We start from the raw sequence: 27,397 nt of genomic DNA, 5'->3' as shown, positions 1-27,397 counted from the left end.
CTGCATTGGTAGGATGGGTCAGATGGTCCAAGGAATTGGGGGGATGGTTGGGGGGGAGTAGGTGAACACAGGAGATTGTCAGATAGTAGTTGAAACTGTAGTGTTGAGGAAACTCTTTAGAAAATATAATAAGGAAAGGTTACTGGTTTAAGGAGTTTGATGGGGGCATCTGGCATAGGGTGCACCTGGGGCAGGCTTCTAGGAGTATGTGAGTGCTCACCATGTCATGGTGTGTTGTGTAAGTGTGTAGAGACCCATACAATGAGCAGGAAGGTGTTATGCCCCCATCCTGGGGAGGCCTGATATTCTCAAACAGAGGGGAGGGTGTCTCTCAAGAACATAGGTGGCTCCCAATGGGGGAATACAGCCAGTGTGCCAAACCCTTGGCATTGTTGGAAGTATCTATTAATCTTGTCCACCAAGCAGTGAAGCTTGGTTGTCACTGTGGGCCCTGAGGGGAGGGGGAGAGAGGAATAGAATAGTTGGAAGAAAGATAACTGGGGGGTAATGGAAGTGTTCCACAGGATCCTGCAATGATGGATACAGGCCATGATAAAAATCACCAAAAATTTATAAAAGTGTATCACCTAAAATGTAAACCATAATGTAAACCATAATGGAACCATGGTTGGTAGCTATGTTTCAACACAAGTAATTGAATTCTTAAAAAAAAAAAAAAAAAAAAAAAAAAGGAGCACACTATTGATGTATGCAACAGCCTGGATGTAACTTAAGGGTTTTATGCTGAGTGGGGAAAAAATTGAGTTCTACCTGTATATTTATATAAAATTCTGGAGTAAAAAATTACCCACTGAGCAACAAGTCAAGAGGTGTTTATTATGAAATATATACCCTGGGGAAGACAGTGATAGGTATAGAGTGAGGTGTCTGGGGACAGAGGAATGTGTGGCTGTGAAGATGTGTGGTTGGGGTGTGAAATTGTAAACCTCAAGCAGACATGAGGGCAGCAAATTGGACTTCTTCTGCAATGGCTTCCTCCCCTGCTGGCCATCTTAGGAGAATATTCAACACTTTAAAGTCACAAACCCTGACCTTCTATGTGTTCCCAAAGAAGAGATAGAAAACAGGAGAAGCAACAATTCAGTGGGAATGAATGCCAGTTATGTGCCAACTCTTCTGGTAGGTTTTGACACATGGTTCTCAGTTGGTGGTTAGGAAGGAAGGTGAGGCAGTATTGCCCTTCAGGCAGTTCTCAATCTGTAGGTTCAGGGACATAATTCATGAATTGGGCATGGGACAGAGTTTGGGCAGCACTGGAATCTCCCACCTGCTGTCAATTGTTCAACCAAAACAAGGATGGGAGAGGCAAATGACAACCAAGTATGTGAAGACATGAGAGCAAAGTCAAAAAGCCCTGGACTAAATGTGATCATAATTTCTGTCCCTGACTGAGAAGACAGAACACAAGAGGGTTGAAATAGCTTCTTACAAACAGGATTCATTTAATATTTCAAACATCCTGAGCTGAGCTGTGTTACATCCATTTCCCAATAAAGAACTTGCAGTGAAAAGGACTTGGTGAGTTGCCCAATGTCATACATCAGTGAATGTTGGAGCCAGGACTCTGTTGTTCCCTCAGTATATTATCATTTAATGACCGGTGTGGTCACTGATTTAAACACCAGGGACAAGTAGTATGGGGACACATAGGAAGCTCAGCCCAAGAGGGGCCTGCATGACATGGTGCTTAGGAATCTTCTAGACATTAGGTACTTGATGTTCAGCCCTTGTCATACTGCCTCTCTGGTATACAGCCTATGAGTCCCACTTCTCTTTGCTGAGGTCCAGCTCGGAACAGAGAGAGGGCTTCTGCTGGAGAAAGCATGGCCAAGTATAAAATTCCATTACAGAAAGGATGGTAGAGAGCAGACAGCTCATGGATGCTGCTCCCTTAGAATTAAGAAGGTAGAGGTGAAGGAGAAATTGTGGGCAGAACTGTGGGTAATATGTGAAGATGATGAGAGGAGAGGGTCCTGATATGTGTCTGTTTCTATCTCAAGTTATTCACTGGCAGCAAGCATGGGGGCCAGGCAACCTTGGTAAAAGGACAGCTTTATCCCCATTTTTCCTCTTCTGATGGGGCACCACCCTGTGAACCCAACTGTGTGTGCTCGGCTGTGCCAGGGGACACACAATAGGAATCATGGATTGCCTGAAACCACACAGGCAATGGGGAAGGCATCAGAACTTAGAACTTGGAGAAGGAACTACTGGCCAGGAACAAGGGTGAGTGTCAGGGAATCTCAGTGTCTGTTAGGGCTGAAAGGATGAGTGGAGAGAATGGACCACAGACACCTCAATTTGAGATATTAATTAGTAATTGGAGGGTGAAAAAAAACCTTTCAGTACAAAGAGTCTGTGCACCCTGTCTCCTTTATCTCAGTTCTTTTTCTTCATTTTATCCTCATGTGACACCTCTTAATTCAGGTTCAGAACATGTCCATCCAGTGCTCAACTAAACTCTCCACATCCCCCAGAATCAAATCCTTGTCACTAAATGCCACATTCCCAGGCAGTCTAACTGCTCTAACCATGGGCCTGGACAAAGAGCCCAGGCAGGGGGTGATTGAGTGCCTCAGACCTTCTCTACCTTCCTCCCAGCTTACATATACCCTGCACATGCAGGGCAGCCCACTGCTTACTAAATAAATCAAAGCATGTATTTTTCTGTTTGGTTTTATTACAATCAGGTTGGTTTGACTTCCATTGGAAAGAAAAAAATTTTAGACATGAATATAATTTTCTACATATATTCCATATAAAAATTTCAGTCATTAGGGAAGAGAGGGAACAGTGTTTGTAGAATGATCTCTGGAGATTCCAGAAGCTCCTGAGGTCAGCCCCCTTGGCCACAAAAATGAATCCCTCCCCATCTAGGTGGACAAGTCTCAGTCTGGCACAGAAATACACAAAGCGACTTCATATCTTCCGTGCCTATATCATATTGCATACAAACAAATTTTGATGGACTTGTGAATCTTATTTTAACCCATACCCTTTTCCTGTTCTTATTAGCATTAAGAAATAGGCCAACACTATTTACACATTTAGTAATCCAGAATTTGAATGTGCTATCCCTATATAGAGGCTGAAATATGTAGAGCCATGCCCCTGGGAAGGCAGACTTGGGGGTATCTGCACAGCAAGTGGCCTGCATATGCTGACGACAATGGAAGCCCCAATGTCTAAATCCTTTAGGTAAAGGAAGCACAAGAATGCTAATGGAAGGTGTTGTCTCACATATCAATTATAGAAAATTATCTGATCATCCCAAACCAGAAATGTAGAAGAGAAACTTTCCATCAGGAAATTAATAGGAGATACAGATAATATCACGATATCCGTCCACCACTGGCCACCCACAGTGAAGCCGGAGCTTGAAAGAAAGCATGAGGAAAGATATCACTGGGGACTTATCACTTAACAGGAAAACCATGAAATTTCTCTTTTCCCAGGAGCAACCTGAAGGAAGATAGACTGAAGAAGGGGGGCAGAACTAGGTCAGTCACCTGTGGATCCACCAAGACTGCAGCCATCCGTATCCTTCAACCTTCACCATCCCACCATCCCTCAAGTATCAATGATGGACATATACAATATTGCAGCACTGAGATCATTTTTAAGGAAAATTACCTTTATTTACATTTACTATCCAACTCCTAAAACTACCACTCCTCATCCCCCACCAAGGGGATCATGTTCACATTGAAAAGTCTTGGAAGGCCCTCACTGCCCTCTCCACAACCTCTAGAACTGCCAAGGAACAGCAGTAGGACCAGGAAGAAGCATTTAGAGTCATTTGGTTAAAACAAGAAGAAATGTACTCTGGGGGTCCACAATGGAAGGTCTGGTATGTGGAGAATTTAGTTCCACTGCTCCCTATTCTCTACATCGGGGCTTCTTCTTTCTATGATCTGAAAGTTGGTCACACCTTCTCTTTGGAGGCTGAGAAGATTGACTTGCACCCAGAGCCACAATGTGCCTCCCAGAGGCCCCAAAGTCAGCTCTGAGGTGGGATTTGCTTTCAGCAGAAGATGAACCTTCCACTAAAGTGGTGCTTGGAGGCTTGGCATCAGGATGAGGAGTTTGATTGTGACCTCTTTTCACAGATGATACAGATAGGGATGCTCCGCAGGTTCCCTTGACTCCAGAGGTATGACGGCCTGAGCGAGGGAAGGGACTCTTGACAAGTCCCCATGGCAGAAGGTGATGTCGTGGTGCCAAGAGGAATGCAAGGCTGGGGAGCTCCTCATCTTCCTCTTCATTGGACCCATCTGTGGGCTTGGATTTTGTACTTACAGGATAGGTTTCTTGAAGAGCCACGTGATCTCTTCTTCTGAATCTAGGGGAAGAGTGTCTTTGGTGTTGGTGAGGGTAGGAGATTTGTTTCTTTATGATTTGGGGATCCTCCAGACTCCTTGGAGAGACAGCAATGTCTTTAGGGAGGTCCAGGTTATTGTCTGCTCTGCCATCCAAATATAGGGCATCAGTGTTGACTTTAACCCCTAGAAGTTGGCCATGGTCAGCTTTATTCTCTGTACCATTGCTAGACTTGCACATGGAAGGAACTGAGCCCAATCCAGGTATGTCATAACTTGGAGGTGCTTCCACACCCTTTACATCTTTAAAGGACAGGAGACGCTTCTCAACCAGCTGTGTCAAGGAAAAAGACAATTAATGATTCACATGAGGTGACTGAATGGGTGATGGAGATGACTGCACTTGGGCAGAAGGCATGTAGGTTTTGTATACATATACTATAGCTCATTCTGCCCATCTTCCCATGCATTATTCCCAAACTTTTAGTCCTAGCCACTCCTACCCCACACCTCTCCATAGTTTCTTCCCTACTGGTTCTCCACTTGTCCCCACACCTTCAGCTGTTATTCTCCAGAAGCCATGCCCCTCAAGACAAAGTAGGTTAAACAACATCATTTGGATTACATGTTGTGAGGTTCCCTCCCACCCTTGTTGTACCTGGGTGGGTGTGAGTCCTTCCTCTTGCTGCAACTCCTCTGTTAGAGACAAGAAGTCTATATGTGCTCCTGGGGAAAGCAATTCTTCTAGGAATCGAGGGTGAATGACAGCCTCCACCTGGGAACAGTAATAAAAGGGGACTGAACATTAAACACTTTGTCCCTTCCCCAGCAATGATAGTTTTACATGTTCTTATATTTGCTAGAGCTGATGTACAGATATTGAAACATAGCTTTGAAACATGGTTTCATTTGGGTTTACATTATGGTTTATATTTTAGACTATACAATTTTCTAAATTTTTAGTTATCTTATGTTTTACATTATGGTTTACATTTTAGCCTATAGACTTTTATATATTTTTGGTATAATTTACATGACCTATACCCATCATTGCATGATCTTGTGGAACACATCCATTGCCCCACAGTTACCCTGATTCCATCTATTTAATACCTCTCTCCCCCTTCCAACAGTGCCCACAGTGCCAATAAATCTTCATTACTTGAAGGACCATATTCACAGATACTTGCAACAATATTGAGGGCTTGACATACTTGACTGTCCTAAACCTATGGGAGACACCAAATCTCTCAAGAGACATAATTCACTCTGTTTGGGAACCTCAGTCCTCCCCAGGATGTGGGTATACCTTAACACTCATTGCATGGGTCTCCACCCAATGATATAACCCACTCTGACCAAATGAGGACTCACACACTCCCTAGAAGCCTGCCTGTGTCAGATGTTCCCCCTTAAGCATCTTAAACAGATAAACTTCCTTATCATATTTTCTAAGGAGTTTTCTCAACATTGTAGTTTCGGCCACATACCTGACAATCTCCTGTGTTCAAATGTTCCCACACCCTCTCCCAATTTCTTGGGCCATCTGATCCATTCACCCATCCTTAGCCCCCCTCAAGCCTGCAATGCCCCACCCAAAGGTATCCCTATGCCCCATATTATCTCTTCCCTCTACAAATACTTACCTCCAGCTTATCATATATTTCACCATGTAGGTGTCAGCTCACAATGTTCCTCTCCCCCCAACTTCCTTTAAGCCTATCATCCAGTCTCTAGCTCTATGAGACAGCTTGGTTTACTTATTTCATATCCGAGATATCATGGGGGAATATCCTATATTGTATATGTGAATTGCTGTGATCTAAAACTTTTGTGAAGACAAAACTAATAATTAGAAAAAAAAAAGAAAAGAAAAGATGTAAGCAGTGAGGATGAAATGAAGGAAATTGCCTTGTCACTGTACATACAGGGTAACACCTATTGCAGTGAAGAAAGGCAAAATGTCAAAAACAAAGGTTTTTCATTTTTACATTTTTTGATATCCCAGTTATTTTTACCTTATTTTAGTTTTTCTAAGTTAGTATGTAATCTATATCTAACCTTTAAACCCATGGAATTTGGCAATGTATTAGGCTTCATTTCTGAAGAAGTTTTGGACCACAGAGTGATTCAACTATAGCAGGGGAGGAACACTGGTGTGGGGTGTTATTGATGAGGGTCACATGGTTGGGAGGGAGTTCTCCAGGGCATGTATACAGGGTACATAAAAATGATTATATATTTTCATACTAGTTACAGTTAAAAATGACAACTGAAGGAGTGCTGAGTTCCTAGCCAGGGGAGCTCTATCATATTCCTCAATGGAACAGCAACATTCCCCCAAGTGCAATGGCAAAGACCAGCAAAGAAGGATGGTCCAACAATGAGCACTTGATACAGATGACTATGTTTATGAGCCTGTGCACCTGAAATATGAACTAGGCCTAGAGATGCAGGGTGCCTAAAGTTTACCTCCTGAAAGCCCCCATGCTGCTCAAATGTGACCATTCTCTAAGTCAAACTCAGCATGAAAATGCATTATCTTCCCCCAGCATGGGGCATGACTCCAGGGGTGAGCCTCCCTGGCACTGAGGGATTACTACCAAGTACCAGCTGGTGCTGTAACAAGAAAAAGACCTTGAATAAAAGGGTCAACTCAGACCAGCAGAATATCTCAGCCTACATGTAGGATCAGGTGTTAAAAACTGCTTTTTGACCTTGAATAAGAGGGGGAAATGGAAAGGACAAATGAGTTTATATGGCTATGAGTCTCCAAAAAAAGACTCAGGAGGTCATCAGAGGGGTCATGCTTACGCACACCTCAGCAGCATCCCAGAGACAGCCAAAGTAGATACAAGCCCAGGTACTGGCTCTACTGAGGGCTACAGAGACCCACAGATTCTATGGTCATGGCATTTGGCTCTGGAGTTCAGTGCCATGTCAGTTGGCCCTACTTTGGAGTTTGTGTTCCTAAGTGTGATGGAGGTGGACTGAGATGTGACTTTTCTATACATGCCACTTCTGTCACTTTTACTGAACCTGTGGTTGGCACTGGGGTTGGTGTATACTTAGGAGACCTGAATCTCTGGACTGTCCATGTGACAGCTGGGCCCTGAGCCTCAGCAGATTTGCAACTCCTACCTTCTGGTTCACTGGACTTACCCTAGCCAACTAACAGGGAGGTGAAGAAGGTGGTGGTGGTCTACCACCACACCAGGGAGCCAAGAGTGCCTACAACTGCAAGCTGGAGAATTGCATCCATCATCCATGTGGAATCTAAGCCCCATCTTGATATAGAGGTGGAATGGACATAACCATCCCAGGGTCCACAGGAAGGAGGAATAGAGTATGGATTAGAGTGAACTTACTGATTCTCTACTATGGAACTATTGTGATTAGTAATGGAAGGAAGTGTAGCAATGATGTGGAGAAAGTGGCCATGGTAGCTGCTCAGGGTAGGGAAAAGAAAGAAGAGATATGATGTGGGGGCATTTTCAGGACTTGGTGTTGTCTTGAGTGGTAGTGCAGGGACAGATGCTGGACATTGTATATCCTGCCATGGCCCACTGGGTGAACTGGGGGAGAGTATAAGCTACAGTGTAAACCATTATCCATGTGGTGCAGCAGTGTTCCAAAATGGATTCACCAAATGCAATGAATGTGCCATGATGATGAAAGAGGTTGTTGATGTGGGAGGAAGGGTGGGGGGTATATGGGGACCTCTTATATATTTTTTAATTTAACATTTAAAAAAAAGAGGGGGAAAAAAACAAATAAAACTACACAAGTTGTTGGGGAGAAATAAATAAAATGAAATCTTTTTTTTTTTAAAAAAGGACATTTGGATTGTTTCCATTCTGGGGTTATTACAAATAAAACTGATAACAGTAAATAAATAAGTAAGTAAATGAATGAATAAATAAATAAACAAACAAATAAATAAATAAAAGAGGATTGAGCACCCTTGAGAAAGAACCACCAGTCTCTTTTGGAAGTAGGATGGAAAACATTGACACTGCACCTCAATCTGCAATCTGTGGATTATTGCACAATGACCTCCACCAGCTACACACATACACATTTACACATGCACACACACACACAAACACACACACAAAGACTCAAAAACATATACATGCACACACGCCACACTGCTCATGAGATAAGGAATAGACCCAAGTTTCAACAGACTGGGAAAGAAGCACAGAACTAAATGTGCTGACAGAGCTAAAATTACGGAATCTGCTAGACACCACACCTAAAATCCACCCACCTTGGTGATGAAGTCTTCCTCTGCACACAGCTGGTCGATGTAGCTGAGGAGATCCGGGTCTGCATACATTCCATCGTCTTCCTGCTGTCCATGTTCTTCCTCTTCCCATTTTCCATCTTCCCCCTTAGAGGCTGGGTGCACAGGCCCCACCAGCCCATCCATGAGGTCAATGTACTCCTTTACAGCTTCAGGTGGGATCTCCTTGGGGGCCTTTGTCTTCAGAGTTTGCTGGTATCTGTGTTTTCTCTGCCTGGAAACCTCAGCCTTGGGGCCTGGCCTTTTTGGAATGGGCACTAAAGGTAGGGGCAGAAATCAAGAAGTGAAAGTGGCATGCATCTCCAATTTTAATCTGCCAACCATGTATTGGTTAGAGCAATATTTCAGAGACAGGAAAGGCTTCCACTTTGTTCAAGCTAATCTGGACATTTATAAGATAAAATTTAAGAGATGAATGATCTTAGAGACAGTTTCTGTACAAGATAAAGAGGAACTTCTAACATTCAAAGATATCCGTTCATCCATCCCATAATCATCAGGAATATTATATAAATGTGTCCCTTTTGACAGTCAAGATGAGAGCATAGTTATGACACCTGAGAAAATTGACCTAGCCCATGACAAGAGGTATCTTGATGGGTTTCTCTGTTTGAAATACAGAAGGCACATCATGAAGGGAATGTAGCACATGTGAGTACTATTGCCTGCCCTCTGTCCCCTTTGGGCCTTGTCTTCTGTTGGAATGTGGTGAGCCATACCTGGCTTTTGGCCTCCCACAGTGCCTGGGGGCACCTGTGGATGAAGATATGGAGGGGCTGGTGGTGGAGGGTGCTGGAAACCATTCCTCTCCTTCAACATCTGAATCTGCCTCTCTTCTTCCATTTCAAACTCTTTGAACCTAGCATGGGAGGAAGGCACAAGCAGTGTTGAGAAGGTGGCCTGGCCTACTGTGACGCCTAGAAAAAGAGATCAGCACCAACAATAGGGGAAACTAAGTGTCCTGGGTGAGTTATCATGGTCTTGGATAAGTGCTTTTCCAACAGGAGTGTTATTCCCAGCAGTACAACCACAGTTTTGGGGTACTTCATGAGGTCACCACATCATCCCTTCACCAACAGCAAAACTCGTCATCATTTAAGGGGAATGTGAATGAAATGAATCAATCCAGTACTTGGGAGATTTTCAAGGTTGAATCTAAGGTTGTAATAGCTTGAGTATACCTTCCTTCACCTAGATCCAGTGGGTTTAAGCAATCTCGGTATAGGTTGTTGAATTAAATTAGCCAGTGTGATACATGGCAGGATCACAAAGGTGAGCCACCACCCCCAAGTCAATGATGTCATAGCATAAACTATACAGATGAGCTGACAGTCCCAAGCTGAGATCTGGGATGTTAATATTGTACATAAAACAGGGATCAGTGGCCAGATCTAAGAATCTGAGTGCCTTAGAACAGTAAACCTAATGAAGAAATGGGGTGAAGAAATGCTTGGAAAGAAAGTAGAAGGAAACCTTATGGAAGGGATTAAATTTCCAATGCTGTAGTTTTTATTTTTTGTCATTGCTTTGTGTTTTTAGCCAAGGGTTTAAAATGCAGTCAAGGCTGAAAGATTCATTCACAGGATGTCTGAGACTCTGGCTTCCCCTAACTAACTTCATACAACTGTCTCATCTGTGATGACAGGGAGAAATTTGGATATTATCTCATGAGGAGAGTTGGGCCCAAAGTTCTATGCCAATAGGTTCCAGCTGCCCAGACATCCAGGTAGGCAGGAACCTGCCTTGTGGAGCATGTCATCACTGCATCACATACCTACAACCTGGAGGCTTCATGTCACTAGAATCTTCAGGAATCACCCCAACCCCATCTAAGGTCATAAGTTTCATGACTTCTGCAGACCTAATATCAGAAAGGTTGAGCCTCCTATGAATGGAAGCTGAAAAAATGTACCAGTACTAAAGGTGGAAGTGAGTGCATGGAGGAGTTCATCCTTCAGTATCCAGGGAATACTGCCCTAGTTGACACCCCCTACTCTAAATATTCCTTCTATTGACAACCAACAATGCAAGACCCCTGCCTGACTTCATCATCCTCCATCAAACTGGTCACAAAACCCCACAAATTAACAAGGATCCTGGGACTCACTTTGCTGCCATCTCATAGTAGATCATCCGGTCAAAGTTGCTTGTGTGCCTCCACTCTTGCACGGCCAGCTGCAGTCCCTCCTCCAGGGTCATGGTAGGCTTCTGACGGGCCAGCGATCGAAGCACTGGGCTAAAATTCCCCATGTCAGTAATATTCTACATGCATCTCCTCCTACCCCATCTGGCACCACCCAACAGACATCACCTGAACCCCATCATATCTACCTACCATCTGTCCCTTCATGTCCTCCTTGCAATGTGTACCCTGTAATTTTAAGTACATCTGCCTTAGACGATCCCTGACTGAACATCAAATATCAAAAATAGCATTCATTTCTGAAAGACCAGCTCAATGAAAGGATTATTTTGGAATCTGACTTCCCTTTGTATCTTCAATGGCAGTGTGTATTGAATGAACTGGGAGAATACATGAAAAGCAATTTCTGCACATATACCCAGGAGTCAAACAACTGAACATTTAAGCTAGATCCCAGGTGACTATAAGTTGATCAGTACTTGGGGAAACAGAGCATCAGAATATGAAGAGGAAAAGTTAATGTCCAAAGTGAAGTGTCATTGGAGCCCATGGACATAGAGAAAACCCTGGACTGGTTCAAGATACAGTGGATCAGGCTGCTGACTGCATTTGAGAGTTTGCTCCAAGAGGAAGGTAGAGTGTTCAAGAATGTGGGGGCATCATAAGGACTGTTAAACTGGAAATTTGGAAGATCTATTTGAATTATTCACTGGGGCAGGGGATAATTTTAGGAGTTCCAAAATTGAAAAGCATTATGTAAATAAAAAATAAGTGTTTTGTTAGTTGATATAGGCTCTATTGAAGTTGACACTTAATTTTCCTGGGGCACTGCAGAGTAGAGACAGATGGCAGTTCTGGGTGTGAAAAGAGAAAACTATTATCATTACTAATGTTTCTGTCTCACAGTTACCACAGCCCATGGTCTTGGACCACATTCCTAATCATCCATTCACACTCTTTAGCTAGCATATTTTGCCTTTTTTGAGCTCTTTTCCTCTTCTCCTTTGTCCTTTCAAAATCTTAAAATGATAATTATAATATAACAATAACAAAAACTAAGAATTATAATAATAAGAAAAATGACTAGTTATCATGTAACAAAGCAAAGCATGAGATGTTTAGTCTATGAAGCACTTAGTGTATTAGCTCATGTAACCATCTCAGCAATAATCTGAAATAAATGGAAGAAATCCTTACAGGTGAGATTACCAAGTGAGGTCACCTCTCCAGGATTACAAATTGAGTGTGGGGGAGCCCAAGCACTTCAGGACTATACAGTTTTTACCACCTCCCAGTTCTAGTTGGAATTCTCCAGAACAATGTGTATGGGGGCAAACTAGAGTGATTTGCCTGATCCCAGCACCCACCACCATCATCTGTGGATTTGGCTTTCTCTGGACAACACATGCTCAAGTCCTGTGCTGGAAGGTAGAGTGCAAGGGGAGGTCTGTGATGTTCATAGTCACACCTCCATTCAAATCAAGTCTCCTCACTTTATCACAGGACAGTTCTCTGATTGTTATTTTTATGTCAATGATTACTAGGAAAATGATACAAAAATAGAAAATGTCCGGACACCCAATATAGGGAGGTTAGTATCAATTGCGATAGACACCTGAAAATAAGTCATAAGCTAGATATATATCTTCTCTCATCATGACCTACTGTCAAGTATTTCTAGAGACCTTAACCTGGGGTATCCACCCCCTAGTCCTCTGTATCTGAATGTTCCAAAACAATCAAATGTGTCTCCAAGAGGAAGTCACTCACATGAGAAAGCAGGAAAGAGCCTCTGCATCAGGACTTAGGCGAATGTGCCTCCGGGCCAGGGACTTGAAGCTCTGCCAACGTCGGAAGTTCTGGTAAACACTCTTGGGATTACAGGAGTCATCCTTGGACTGGGTGGAGGGAGGACCACCCTCCCTGGAGGGCCCCTGTGGCCTGGAAAAAGCATTCCCTGGAGGAATACTGGGGGCCAGCTGGGCAGCAGGTGGTGGAGCTTGAGGAGGAAGGCCTGGGGTCCAGCCTCCCTCAGCAGCCTGGGTGCACCCCACAGCCAAGCCTGGGATAAAGGGCTCCCCAGGAGAGGCTCTCAAGATGCCAGGAGGGGCCTGCTGAGCACCCCCACAGAGGACCCTTGGGTCAGTCAAAATGTGGGGCATCTGAGGAAGGACAAAGGGCTGAGTAGGAGGGGGCTCTGCTGGTCCCCCTAGTTTTCTGATTTGGATAATGACTTTGTCACCTCCAGTCCCACTGGTGACAAGGCCCCCATTTCCTGTCACCAACTGTGGTCTGGGGAAAGCAGGCAGCACTGAGCTGCCAGGAAGGAAAGATGGATTCAAGACTGGGGGTGGGTGCTGCCCCCAGGGAGGTGGGTGTGGTGGGCCAGGAGTGGGTGGGGGGATTGGCAGGGCAGTGATGGGATACAGGGAGGCTCCAGAGTTCATGGTCATATCTGGTCCCAGCACTGGAGATGCTGTAGAGACAAGGAAATGCATGTATTTAGAGGTCACAAAGGCTACACTCTTGAGGCTATCAGGGGCTGTCCTTTACTCATTAGGAAAATGATAGCTGGAAAATGTGCTTATTAAAGATTTCTTCCCCCAAGCAGCTCTAGATCTATCCAGACATAACTAAGATAGTTTTCTATTAATCTAATCATAATAGTTACCCTTCATTCTTAGTTCCCAAAAGGACATTTACCAGACCATCCCAGTTCTGCTTACAGGAATAACAAGAATAAAATATCAGCTCAAAGCAAAACCACAGAATAGCATCAGAAATACCAATATCTAAATCTACACGGTCACTGATAAATCACTGAAACTGGGACAACACTTATGAGTTTAACATGCTTGAGATAACACAGGACTGAGAAATTGCAGGTACCCTCCCCACAATACCCGTGGAAGATCTAAAGTCATCACTTGTTTTTTGTTTGTTTGTTTGTTTTCACTTGCTTTTCTCCTCATCTCTCCCCTGGTTTTTTCCCTATAAAAATTCTATTTCCAATTCTCACTTTGAACTGGTTTTGGGAAGATTCTCCCAGTTCCTTGCTTGTGCACTTACAATAAATCACCTTCTCATTGACAGATGTGTTTCTCCTTTGTGGTGCTGGATCAGGCATGCCATTCTATTGGAATAGCCATGCATATGGTTAGAGAATCAGAGCCATGAATTTCAATAAGTGGGCAGGCACATAGTGGAGAAACTTCAGAATAGCAAATGTCCCCTTAATGCTTTTAGGTTCTAGAACTTCAGATGAAAGTTTTCCCATAAGAGAACTTGCTCCCAGTTCAATGAGTCTCCCAGATCTCCGAATGCCAAGGAGAAAGAAGACTGTGCTATTGCCAGATGATAGTCCCTCTCTGAGAAAATCCCTACCAGAAAATCAGCCAGACTCAATACTTTGGTGAAGACATTCAGTAAGCCTCTTGACCAAAGAGCTGATGTCAAGTAATTCTTTGAAAAAAAATACCCCTTAGCATGCCCACAAGCAGAGAAGTGATGTTCTTTTTGGTAAGTTCTAGGCAGCACACAGACATTTTTAAGGTGGTAAAAAAAGAGTATTTTCCCTATCATCTCTTCAGAGTGTTAAAAACACTACTACTACTAGTAATACTACTACTTTTACTACCACTATTATTAGTGATAGAGTAAAATATACAAAATTGTATCTCTTCTTCGTCCCCTCTTCCAAAGAAATCACACTTCATTGAGTTTTTTACTGAAAACAAATAGCACCCACTGTCTAGTCCATGACCATGAAGTATTCATGGAATATGAGCAACATCTTCATCTCAACTTTAAAATGAAGGGCAGAGGGCTCACCAAGAGGAATTAGAGAAGATAAATTGGTCTGAACATCTGAGTTTACACAACTTAAGAAAAAGTAATAAAATTCAGGTAAACCAAATCTCTAAAACTAGGTGAAGCTACAAAAACTGCCCTGGCAACATGAAATCAACGAAAACATTTGCCAGGAGTGAAAGCAAAGATGTCTCTGGGCTGGTAGGAGCTTAGAAGCTCTGAACTGGGGCAGTTAGAATAACTTCCAGGTTAGCTCACAGACAGGATATTCACTGCTGACTTGGCCAAGATAACTACGCTGAGAAGTTTTTTTACCTTAGACCATTGATTCTAACTGTCCCAGGCCATATCCTTCCAGTAAAATAATAAATTCCCAGGTGCCTGAAGAAATGACAAATGGTGGAGGCAAGTCTCTCTATGCCACCAACAACGTAATCTCAGTACAATTTAATACACTTGTGATGTAACTTTATTCTAGAGAGAATCTGTTCCTGCTCCCATCCTTTCTCCTACCCATTGTAATTACTCTGACATATCTAGTTCTACCTCTAAGGAGACCCCTTCCTCAACTGTAAGTCTCAGGTTTCCAACCTACCCCCCAAATTCCAGGTGAGAGGGTCTTGGTGGAGTCCAGTGATTTCTCCTTCCTCCAGTTCATCTCAAATCTTGTCTCAAGAAGATGGGTCAAATTTGAATTTCTATGGATTTGAAGGTTATCAGCGCCCCCAATAACACACCCACCATACCCTAAGTGCTTACCTTCTTTTGAAGTCACCTCTGCAGTCTTGGACACTGGCCACCACTGTCTGGCAACCTCTAGCAAAGATTCAGTTCCAGGACCCAGAGAGTGAACTGCTGCCAGCAGATTCTCAGGAATCCAAGGAAAGGATGGAGAAATTTGAATCTAAACAGGACTAGAATGTAGCACTGAGACATTCTATGGGGGGGGAGGGGCAGAGGGCAGGTGGGCCTGAGGTGGGGGAGGGGAGACATTTCATCCAGGACTCTGACAGGGGAAAATGCAGGTGGCCCCTACAAAGTATAAATGGACAGCACAATTATTATGTACTTCATTAGAGCAATTTATTGATTCTTCCTAATTCATAGCATGAAGGCTTACTCCCAGGTTCTATACTTGAATTGTTTATAAATAAACATAAGTTTATGCTGGAAAGTGCCTCTACATGAGAGAGCTCCATGATGTAGGCTTACAGGAAAAATTGTTGCTTTTTTTCAAATATTATTTTATCTTTATTTAAACTTTATCTTTCAATCATTTTGATTGCTTTTAGCAGGTAAACTTTGCATGGTTAGAAAGTCAAATTTTGCAAAATAGAAAATGCAGTGACAAGTCTTGCACCCACCCCTTTTCACTGGCAAACCAGTCCACATCACCAGAGGAAACTAATGTTAATTGCTTCTTTTTCATCTTTCCAGGAAAATATCATGCAGCTAAAAGCAAACACAATGCAAATTCATTATAAACATTTTCAGTTTTATTTCTGATCATAAAAGTATATACAATAGTATTTATATTATCTAGTATCAGTTTTACTGCATGACTGTCTTTTGACTGGTAGCTTGTTTTCAACTCTTATTTCCTTAGGTTAGACCACAAGGAAAAGTTCTTCAATTACTAAAACATTTAAAATATCCCTAAGAATAATGTTGCCAGGTTTAGAAAATAAAAATAAACCCCAGTAAAAGTTGAAATTCACTAAAATACAAATTATATTTTAGCATAAGTATGTCTCAAATTGTATATGACACATACATGCTAATACGTTGTTTTTCTGAGATTCAAATTTAATTAAGTGTCCTCTATTTTATCTGGCAACACAACATAAGAAGTGTAACCCATTAAGTTCTTAATAGTTACCCCACAAAGAAAAAGAAAGCACTGAACCTACAGTAAAGACACCTGAATTTATATCTATGCTCCACCCAAACACACCATTTTTACATTTCTACTGAAACAGAAAACAGTCACAGGAAGTATAACTATGTCTGGATTTTTATTCTACTTCATTGCTAAGAAGCCACCTAAGAATATTGCCTCAAGGTGTAAGGAACCAAAAAAGAAATGACCTAGTTTCTGGACTCAGATTATTAAATGTCCTGATGGAATCTATAAAAAATATAGCCTTCGAAGAAAATCTTGCTGAGTCTGCACTTACATTGCATATTAAATAAACTCACTAAAAATTATTTTACTACTAGAAAAGTCCCAGGATATACACTAGCAATGGAGTTCGGGGAATGCACAGCTCTGTAGGGTTTTCCAGATCTAAAATTGAATGCCAGGATTGTTCTATAAGGCACTGTGCTACTGAGTAGGAAAACGGGCATATTTTTTGAAAGGCCATAAACAAGACAAAAACAAATGCAATCAAGGCGTGCATAAGCAATTCTTCCAATCTGACAACACTGCCCTAGGCTAGACCTCTTCTAAAAATACTTCATGGAGAACTCTATCTCAGTGCACGGAACTGTCCTGCAGATCTGTAAGTATAAAAATCTTGAGTGATCCTTTCCCACGTGCTCTTTCCCAGAGCCATGGATGGCTGCTCCGATTCCTGAAGAAGAGATACCGGCGAACACGCCCCACAGCGCCTTCTGAGGCTCCACCTCCCGCCTCTCCTCCAGGCCCCTCCCAGGACCCGGGCCCTGCAGGGCTGGCAGCCTGGCGCTTGCGCACGTGGCTCTGGGGGCGGGGCTCTGGGGCACGTGCTCTCTGGTCCTCCAACTGCCCCTGGTGTCAGTTGGGAACCGTTTCCTGAAGGGTGGCGCATGCGCACAGGGAGGAGGGTGAGTCCCTAACGGTGAACCCCAGGGTTTTGTGGGGGAGGGGTTGTCCCATGATCCTGGTGCCACCGCTTCCACCTGCTTTTATATATCAGTTGCATAAAAAATAAAAGTGATGCTATACAATCTCATGGCTTTGTAATGGTGTCTCTGCGCTCACGACTGTGTGTGCTCCTGTGCATCAGGAGCTGCTCCCTAAGGCTGTGGCCCTGCCCTCAGCTGCCCCGTCCACTGCGGGGAGCATCTGTACCGCGGGAGGGAGGAGCGCTGCAGACCAGCCCCGCTGCATTTGTTGACAACTGGATGGTCTAGAGTTAAGTTAATTTTAAACTTTTAATAATGTGGCATAAGTCTGTTACATTCTGATAGTACAAAAAATGAGGAAAAATTCTTCAGTATTTAAAAACATTCTATTGAGGAAAGAGTGAACACTAAAAATAAATTAAATCCCAACATATCTTGGTTATTCCACTATTTGTATTACTTTTTAAGATAGAATTATTAAGCAATGTTCATGATGAAACCACTAATTTAACAAGAATATGAGAGTCTTTGCTTCATGCAATAATAAGCAGTTTTTCAATGGTGTCAATTGTGATGGAATTTCAAGCACAGTTTGTATATAATAGATACAAGATTTGGGCAAAAGTGAACAAAAGTATGTGAGAAGCAATTAATAATAGATAATGTATATTTTGTAAATATTTGTTAAATTTGTACTGCACATGCATTCTGTTTTACATTATTAAAATGTATTCTATGTCTGTGTTTATACACACATGCTCACTGAGAATTATTTTAGCGAGAGTTGGATCAGGTGGTTAAACCTAGCTACATACCACTACATTCATACCTGGGACTCTAACTACTTTTATGATTGTATCCAGGAGCAGAGGTTCTGCATGTGGAAGTGTGTTTCCTGGGGTTGTTAGCAGGTCAGTTAGTGTATTTGAGGCTAGAAGGATGTTTTGTACCTGATAATGGGCATGCAGAGAAGACATTGGATGTGTATCTGGAAATGTGATATTCTATATGTGTATTCGTGGGCCTCTTGGGGATTGTAAAAATTCAGGGAGTGTGAGCTCTATTGTGCATGTCTTTTGGAACTATGTTCATATGAATTCAAAATTTGTGTGTGCATTTCACAGGTTGGTTGGATTGAAATCTATGAATTAGTGGTGTCTGTGTAGATATTTGGGATTGAGTGGAGGACATGACTGCTTTTTCAGTGAGCCTCAGGCATTGTGTTCTTAGATCCTGTGAGATGCAATGTATGCACATCAAGGAGTTGGTGTTATGTATTTGTAATTTGAGGCTTTGGAAAGATTATGTGTATTTTGTGTGTGCTTTCCCCATGACTCTTTGGGATTTTTGTGTGTTTAAGTGTGGATTTGCCTCTGCATATGCATATGGGCAATGTTAGGAAGTGTGTCAGTATTTTAGTTGGTATGAACTATATATTTTGATGATCATTAGCAAGTGTGGAAACTATGTATATGCAGGTAATGTGGAGCTGTGTTTGTATATGATGATCTGGGGTGGTATTTTTTTCATATTTGTATTGTGCAGGGGAATTGTGGGTAACATTGAGGCATGTGGTGCATTTTGTGTGTAATGAGAGTGTATTTTGGGTCACAGTGGTTTGGATGTATATTTCCTAGTGCTGTATTACTTAAACTTTCAGTAGAGAGTTATCAGTATGTATTGTGAGCAGTTAATATGTATGTATCTCATTGAGAGTTGGGGTTGTATCTTTGCATGGAAGTGCATATCTTAGTTTGCTTGAGCTGATATCACAAATATCATACCATGGTTTCACTTAAACAACATATATTGGTCTCTCATTTGAGACTAGAGGAAGTCCAGATCAAAGTATGGGGAAAACTTGCTTTCTCCCAAAAGCCTCTAGAATTCTGATGCTGTCTTCCAGGAATCGGTGGAGTTCCTTGGATTGTATCTCAGGCTCTGGTTACTTGGTGATATCCTTTCCTTCCTAATGTCTGTGATTTCTTGCTTCTCCTCATAAGGCCTACAGCCATGTGATTAGAACACACCCTCAGTTTTAGATGGGCCACACCTTAACTGAAAATGGAAACCAGAAGAGATCTCATTTACACTGGATTCACAGCCACAGGAAAATGGATTAAGCTAAAAATGGGTCTAAATTGTAGTGCCTAATTCAATCTACCACAGTTGAATGATTGTATTTTTTGGAAGTATGTCTAAGAATACAAGTTGTGAGAGTACAGATACGTAATTGAGGACTTGGAAGGAATTTTATGGTCCTCACATTTGGTAGATTGGAGATATTTCTCTGTGCATTTGGACTGTCCACTGGTTTGTGTGTATATCAAAGACTGGGTAGAGGAATTATGTAAGTTTATCCATAGGATCCAGGGTATAAAGCATATTCATAGTGATCTTTGGGAAATGCTAGGGTTTTCACATGTGGGTTTGGGAATGTTTGTGGGTTGGACTGGTGGAGCTCTATTCTAGACATGGGTGTGACGAATAATGTTTGGGGAATGTACATATTGAAGGATTGGAAATATTTGAATGTTTGTATGTGGGTTTTCATGTGTGAGGCAGTCGTGTTTTCACATTGGTAATAGCGCAGAATTGCTGGTGTTTGTGTGTTTTGTGTGACTCTTTCTGAGTTTTGTACTGTATATACCTGGGTCACAAAGAGCTGACTTTATTCAGAGCTTGTGTGTGAAATTAAGGATTCATTGAATCACTGGGTTTCTTCTGAAATGTAATGCATGAGGAATTTGGTGCATTTGCTTGTATATGTGTTTTCAGCATTGTTGGGGTGGTCTTGAATCTCATTGGTGTCTATGGGTTGTTTGTAGCTATGTGTGCTACGTATACATAGTTCATGAAGTATATGTTCTTTGTTATATGGGAGGTCCCATACGTGTGTTTGGAAGCTAAGAGACTGTGTAGGTTCTATGTGTATTCAGAAATTGTAAAGTATGTGTACTTGACAGTTGTGTAATTGTATGTGGATCTATTACAGGGCAGTGCATGAGATAAGTCTTGATGTACTTGGTCATTTGAGAGTCTGTGTGTGTATTCAGGGGATATATTCCAGTACTGTGTTGGTTATTCATGTTTGTATCCAGGCTGATGCTGGGTGTGTGTATAGTTTTAGGAGTGGCATAAGAGTATCCAGGGTGAGTAGGGTTTTGACTATAAGGAATTAAATATAATTGGTGATGTGTCTGTATTTAGCATATGGGTAGGATTGTGCATGTGTGTTGAGGATATATGAGGTGTTGTGTGTTCTGGAGATGCATAGACAGGATTTGCTTCTACATGTAGGGTGGGAATTTTGGGTCCCACTCAAGGTACAATTGCATCCTGTGCTCATAGTCACATAAAAGGGGATCACGCTCACTGTGGGTGGTTTGTTCTAACTTGGGATAGTCAATGGTATATATCTCTTTCCAGCTCTGCATTCAACGATGTCATGTTTGTAAATTGAAACTGGCTATAGTGACAATATTTACACTCTAAAACAGGGCTTCTCCTTCTCTTCCTGCAGATACAAATCAGGGATTCTCAGTCTCTTCTAGCAAACAACGTTTCTTTTTTTTTTTTTTCTTTTTTTTTAATTTTTTTATTCATTTTTAAAAAATATTACATTCAAAAAATATGAGGTCCCATTCAACCCCACCACCCCCACCCCATCACTCCCCCCACAGCAACACTCTCTCCCATCATCATGACACATCCATTGCATTTGGTAAGTACATCTCTGGGCATCGCTGCACCTCATGGTCAATGGTTCACATCATAGCCCACACTCTCCCACGTTCCATCCAGTGGGCCCTGGGGGGATCTACAATGTCCCGGAATTGTCCGTGAAGCACCACCCAGGACAACTCCAAGTCCCGAAAACGCCTCCACATCTCATCTCTTCCTCCCATTCCCCGCACCCAGCAGCCACCATGGCCACTTTTCCCACACCAATGCCTTATTTTCTCTGTGCACCTTGGATTGGTTGTGTCCATTGCACATCTATGTCAAGAGGAGGCTTAGATTCCACATGGATACTGGATGCAATCCTCCTGCTTTCAGTTGTAGGCACTGGAGGCTCCATGGTGTGGTGGAAACGTTTCATACATGTGTTTGCGCTCCTCAGAATGTACATTTAGAGCAAAAACACTCCAGCAATTTTGTAGAAGGTGCATTGCTGAATCTAAGGGAATTGTGAATGAGCCATTTGTAAGTTTGGGGTACTTGTTTGTGTGCATCCACCCTAGGTCATTCTGAATTATTTGGTTACCGTTGGTCAGGTTGGTCCATACTTTAGGGCCCAAGAATTCCATTCAATGTTGATTTCCTGCTTGTCCTCATTCAGATGGGTACAGGATGTCTGTACCTTAGCTGGGTGGAAGGTCCTGACACATTCATGTTGTCCTCGCATCAGGGGTCCCTGGAGGTATGGAGCATTAGATAATGGCTGTGGCTTGCAGAACCTCATGGTTTTTCACATAGTGGGCAGACATCATGAAGTTTGTGGGCTTCCTGGGTAGGAGGTCAAATGGGGCAAGTCCTTTCCCAGGCAAATATTTTTCAGCATCATCTGGACTGCCACAGATGCTACTGGCTTCTCTTGGGCATGACTGTTGGACAAGGATACCATCCGCTAAGTGTTCTGCTTTGGAAAGCCTGCAGAGCCATGTGCCCCCACCCAAACACACCAACTCTCATCTCCCTGCTAGGTAATATTAGGTTTCAAACAAGTCAGTTGTATCGCTAGTTCTCAACCAACCATCTCCATGGAAACCTGAGTCTTCAGGGATAGCAGGGCCTCTAGGTGTCAGTGAGGGGACACTGGAGGAATTTAGGAGGCTCTGCCTTTGAACTAGGGGTGGAGAAGAATGGGGGTTATGATGTGGTGGCCCTTGGGAGGTCCAGCTGGAGGTATGTGGCTCTGACTCTCCTGAACACCCTAGACATGGACTTTTTCCTTATCAGGAAAGGAAGGCTCCCCTTGCACCGGGAATGTCATCTCACCTTCATATTTTTCTTATAAGTTTACTGGACCTTTTTTAGGTTCCCTAATTTACATGGATCTGAATTCTACTGGGGGTGACAAAGAATGGGGGTAACCCCCTGACATTACACTTGCCTCCTGCCGCCCTCGGTCTCACTCAAGGATTTCTCGGCTTCATTCCTAATGGTGAGTCTCCTTAGGGCCTTTTCTCTTTAATGGTGACTCCTCCTGACCACAAAAGAAGCACACATCCCATTTATAAATGCTCCAATAAATGCTGCCCTGTGGTACAGAGGGATTCTTGTGGCCTCCATGGCCCTTTTGTATCGTAACTTCAACGCAATGCAATTCGCTGTACACTTCTACTGCACTTAATGAGAGAATGGTACTGTGCTTGTTTTTATAATTTAAACATGAGAGCACAACCCTATGATATAATTAAAAGCATTGTATTATATAATTGATTATGGTCAAAAGGGGAAATTTAAGGATGTAAATATGGTACAAGAAGAAAATTTTTTAAAAAAAACATAAAAAGCCTAGGGCTGTACAAAAATAAAGCAGATACAACCCCCAGATATTGGTTCCTTTGAGGGCTAAAGAGACCCATGGGAGTTATGGTCATGGCCGATGGGGTTAACTACCAGGGCAGATGGCCCCTCTTTGGAAATGGTGTTTATGTGTGATGAATCTGGACTCAGATGGGATCTCCCTTCATAAGACTTTCATGCTAATGTGCTGGAGGTGCAGTTAATGTTGGGGTTTAAGATATATTTAGGGGATTTGAATCTCTGGACTGACAATGTGATAGCCAGGTCCTGAGCCTCAACAGACTCCAGCACCTACAATCTGATCTATTGGACTTACCACACTCAGCTAAGATGGAGTTGAAGAAGGACAACCACCACACCATGGAGCCTAGAGTGATTACAACTGAAAATGGGAGGATTGCATCCAGCATCCATGTGGAATCTGAGCCTCCTCTTGACATAGAGGTGCAATGGACACAACCAATCCAATGTCCACATAGAAGAGGTGGCATTGGATTGGGAAAAGTGGACATGGTGGACGATGGGTATGGGAAAAGGCAGGAAGAGATGAGAGGTGGAGGCGTCTTTGGGACATGGAGCTGCCCTGGATGGTGCTTCAGAGGTAATCACCGGACATTGTAAATCCTCACAGGGCCCACTGGATGGAATGGAGGAGAGTATGGGCCATGATGTGGACCATTGTCTATGAGGTGCAGAGGTGCCCAAAGATGTACTTACCAAATCCAATGGATATGTCATGATGATGGGAACGAGTGTTGTTGGGGGGGGGGGAGAGGGGGGGTGGGGGGGTGGGGTTGAATGGGACCTCACATATATATTTTTAATGTAATATTATTACAAAGTCAATAAAAAAAAAAGTGAACCTTAATGTAAACCAGGAAATATAGTTGGTAGTACAACTGAGAAAATGTCATTTAATGAATTGTAACAATGAACTACCTTAATGCAAGGTGTTAATCCTTCTAATATATGGGAACTCTCTATTTTATGCATGATTTTTCTATACACCCTCAACTTCTCTAATTAAAGAACAATGTTCTTAAATCCCCCTCCAAAACCCCAGTTGGTCATAGCACCTTTATTCAGAATTGCTGAAAATTGGAAGGAAATAGCATGGCCATGTAACAAACCACAAAGGCACAATGTGGGGAGACAGAGGGTGTGCATTGACCTGGGAGGATGGAGCGTGGTCTTAGGGCTGAAGACCCCAGACTGGCATTGCTGCTCCAATGTTGTATGCAAAGATTGAGGTCTGGATGGAACAGCCCTCACCTTGGGGGCAGGACCACCCATCTTACCCTCCACCCCCATCTCAGCTCCTCACTGAGTGGCCCTTATGGGCAGGCCCCCTGAAGTCCCAGACTGTTCTGCTCTCCAAAGGCTGATGGTGATAGGCCCTTTGCCCTTCAAATTCCACACCAGGCATGGGGTCCCTCCTGCCATATAGTAACGTACTGATGAGGGCTGTGAAGACTCAGAAGATTATTGTGCCACCACTGGGAACCTGCTCCTAAAAGGAAGTCTTTCTGATGTCTGCTGCAGAAGTGTGGGATTGAAGGTGGAGGTTGTGTTCCAGGGGCCAAAGGAAGGAGCCCAGGACCTGCAGGTGTGGAAAGCAGAGCAGGCTCAAGGGAGCCCAGACAAGGGCTGACAGAGGCCAGGAATTGGGGATGGGGCCTGAGCCAGGTTTAGTTCTGCAGTAGGAGGTGGAGAAGGCAAACAGGGATGAGAAGTCCCACCCACAGCTGTAGAGATACCCACACCTCCCCTTTTCCCAGACTCACCTCCTGGCTGCTGCTGCCTGGAGCAGGAAGCCCTGCAGGATTGTCAGCCTGGAGCTGGCTAGTCTAGGTTCTGCCTGCAGGTCAAGTTCCCTGGCACTGGGAACCAAACCCAGGTTCTCCCATGTGGGAAGCAAGCACTCAACTGAGCCACATCTGCTCCCACTCTTTCTTCTTTTGTATATGGATATCTAGTTCTCCCAAGACCATTTATTAAAGAGAAGGTTCTATCACACATGAGTGGGCTTGGTAGCCCTGTCAAAATTCAATTGACTAGGGAAGCGGCTGTGGCTCATCTACCATATGGGAGGCCCTGAGTCCCTGTCCCAGGGCTTCCTTGTGAACTCAAGATGGCCCGAGCACCGCAGAGAGCTGAAAGGTCAAGCGCAATGGAGAGCTGGTGCAGCAAGGTGATGCAACAAAGGGAGACAAGCAGATACATAAAAAACGTGCAGCAAATGGACACAGAGAAGAGACAGCAAAAGAATGGAACAAGCCACAAGGGGGGAAAAAATAAATAAATAAATCTTTTTTTTTTTAATTCAATTTATTATAGAGGACAACCAGCAAGATAGCAGAAGAATGAGGAGCTCATAAAGTTAGTTTGTGCTACAGGGTGGTTAGTGATGACCCACACCTATCTAAAGCACCTGTTTGTGGACTCCAGGACACCAGAAGGGCATCCTGCAACATCCATGAAAGAATGGAGGCAGGAGAATTCCCATCCACAGAAAAGATTCATAAGTAGTTCAATCCATGGAGAACGATGCCCATCCTCCACTGGTGGCACAGTCCACCTAGGGGGGTATTTTGTGGTTGGAATTGGAAACTCCATTTCCCAAAAATGGGAGAGGAAGAGAAAATTGGGCACCAATTTCAGCTACTGATTAGTAAATTCGGCAGGATAGTATATAATCGTAAGAACAACTAAATTTTGAACCTGTCCAAGTCTGAAAGAAGCCGGAAGCAACCATTTTAACTCTGCCCAGTGGATGGACTGAAAATCAAAGTGCTGGTAGGGAATGGTTTCTTTCCATCCAGGTCTGATTGCAGCTCTAACATTAAGACTCAGCCCCACCACAGCAGGGAGGAAGCTGGGGGGCAGCACCAGCCTCTCCGGAAAAATATAGGCCTCACTTCCAAGGCGGGTGATAACCCTACTCTGGTGGCACAAGTCATCTCAGGAGCTATTTTGTGGCTGGAATTGGAAGCTTCATTTCCCAAAAACAGGGGAGGAAGAAATGATTGGCACCTGATTTCAGCTACTGATTAGTAAATTCAGTTGGCTAAAGTATAACCCTAAGAACAGCTAAAGTTTGAACCTGTCTAAATCAGAAAGAGACATGGATGATGGACTCAATTCCTCTGCTTACAGTTGTAGGCACTCTTGATTCCCAGATGTGGTGGTTGACCATCTTCACCTCTCTGTTAACTGACATGGGTAAGAGCAAAGAACCAGAGAGTAGAGTCACCACTCTGCTGAGGCTCAGGGCCCAGCTGGCATATGGGCAGTCCAGAGATTCAAGTCTATTGAGTATGTACCATCCCTAGCACCAACCACAAGTTCAGTAAAAGTGACAGAAGAGGCATGTGTAGAAAAGTCACATCAGAGACCGACTTCATCACACTCAGGAGCACAAATTCCAAAGTAGGGCCCTCCAACATGGCATAGAGCTCCAAATCCATCTGCTGTGATTATATACCCTGTGAATCTCCATGGCCTTCAGGAGAACCAGTACCTAGGGTTGTATCTACTTTGGCTTTTTCTGGGGTCCTGCTGAGATGTGCGTAAGAGTGACCCCTCTGATGACCTCCCGACTCTTTTCTGAAGACTCTTAGCCATATAAACTCATTTGTCTTAGCCATTTCCCCCTTTTATTCAAGGTTAAAGAGCAGTTTTTAACACTTGATCCAACATGTGGGCTGAGATATTCTGCTGGTCTGAGTTGACCCTTTTATTTGAGGTCTCTTTCTAGTTGCTTCTCCAGCTAGTGACTGGTAATAATCCCTTGACTCCAGGGAGGCTCATCCCCAGGAGTCATGTCACATGCTGGGGGGAAGGTAATGCATTTACCTACTGAGTTTGGCTTAGAGAGTGGCCACATTTGAGCAATATGGAGGCTCTCAGGAGGTAACTCTTAGGCACCCTCCAGCTCTAGGCCTAGTTCATATTTTGGGTACACAGCCTCCTAAGCATAGTCATCAGTATCAAGGGCTCATTATTGGACCATCCTTCCTTGTTGATCTTTGCCATTGAACTTGGGGGATTATTGTTGGTGCCATTGAATTTGGGGGATTAATGTGACAGAGCTCCCCTGGGTAGGAACTCAGCACTCCCTCAGTTGACATATGTAACTGTAACTACTATAAAAATACCCAATATATATCCTAACATATTTATTTTCCCTATATACATGCTCTGGAGAATTCCCGCTCACCCATGTATCACCATCCCAGGGTCCACAGAATGGAGGAATAAAATATGGACTAGAGTGGACTTACTGATATTGTACTATAAAACTATTGGGATGCGTAATAATAGAAGAAATTTTAGCATCAAGGTGGAGGAAGTGGCCACAATACTTGCTGAGCGCAGGGAGAGGGTAGAAGGGATGTGATATGGGGGAATTTTTGGAATTTTGAGTTGTCCTAA

At 43.2% G+C, this 27,397-nt stretch overlaps 1 protein-coding gene across 1 annotated transcript; it reads right to left on the bottom strand.

Annotated features, from left to right (window-relative positions):
* Positions 1-3,900: 3,900 nt before the first annotated feature.
* LOC101446621 (NUT family member 2G) lies at positions 3,901-13,239 on the bottom strand. Its single transcript, XM_012523103.2, has 6 exons — positions 12,563-13,239; positions 10,757-10,885; positions 9,369-9,508; positions 8,614-8,906; positions 4,999-5,115; positions 3,901-4,674 (listed from the first exon to the last, which is right to left on the bottom strand). The coding sequence occupies exons 1-6, from the start codon at positions 13,237-13,239 to the stop codon at positions 3,901-3,903; spliced, it is 2,130 nt and encodes a 709-aa protein (XP_012378557.2).
* Positions 13,240-27,397: the final 14,158 nt, after the last annotated feature.

Source organism: Dasypus novemcinctus, chromosome 8 (assembly GCF_030445035.2).
Source record: "Dasypus novemcinctus isolate mDasNov1 chromosome 8, mDasNov1.1.hap2, whole genome shotgun sequence".
In the NCBI taxonomy this organism is placed as follows: Eukaryota; Metazoa; Chordata; class Mammalia; order Cingulata; family Dasypodidae; genus Dasypus; species Dasypus novemcinctus.
Note: the sequence above shows the minus strand (reverse complement) of the source record. Positions and strands in the feature narration are given on the sequence as shown.

What these genes read in the sequence shown, in the direction of transcription:
- LOC101446621 (XM_012523103.2), bottom strand. Translation starts at nt 13,239, where the DNA reads ATGAACTCTGGAGCCTCCCTGTATCCCATCACTGCCCTGCCAATCCCC. An exon ending in GCTCTTTCCTGCTTTCTCAT is followed by an intron (nt 10,886 to 12,562) that starts GTGAGTGACTTC and finishes GGGGAATTTTAG; the next exon opens with CCCAGTGCTTCGATCGCTGG. An exon ending in AGGAAGACTTCATCACCAAG is followed by an intron (nt 5,116 to 8,613) that starts GTGGGTGGATTT and finishes TACTGTTCCCAG; the next exon opens with GTGGAGGCTGTCATTCACCC.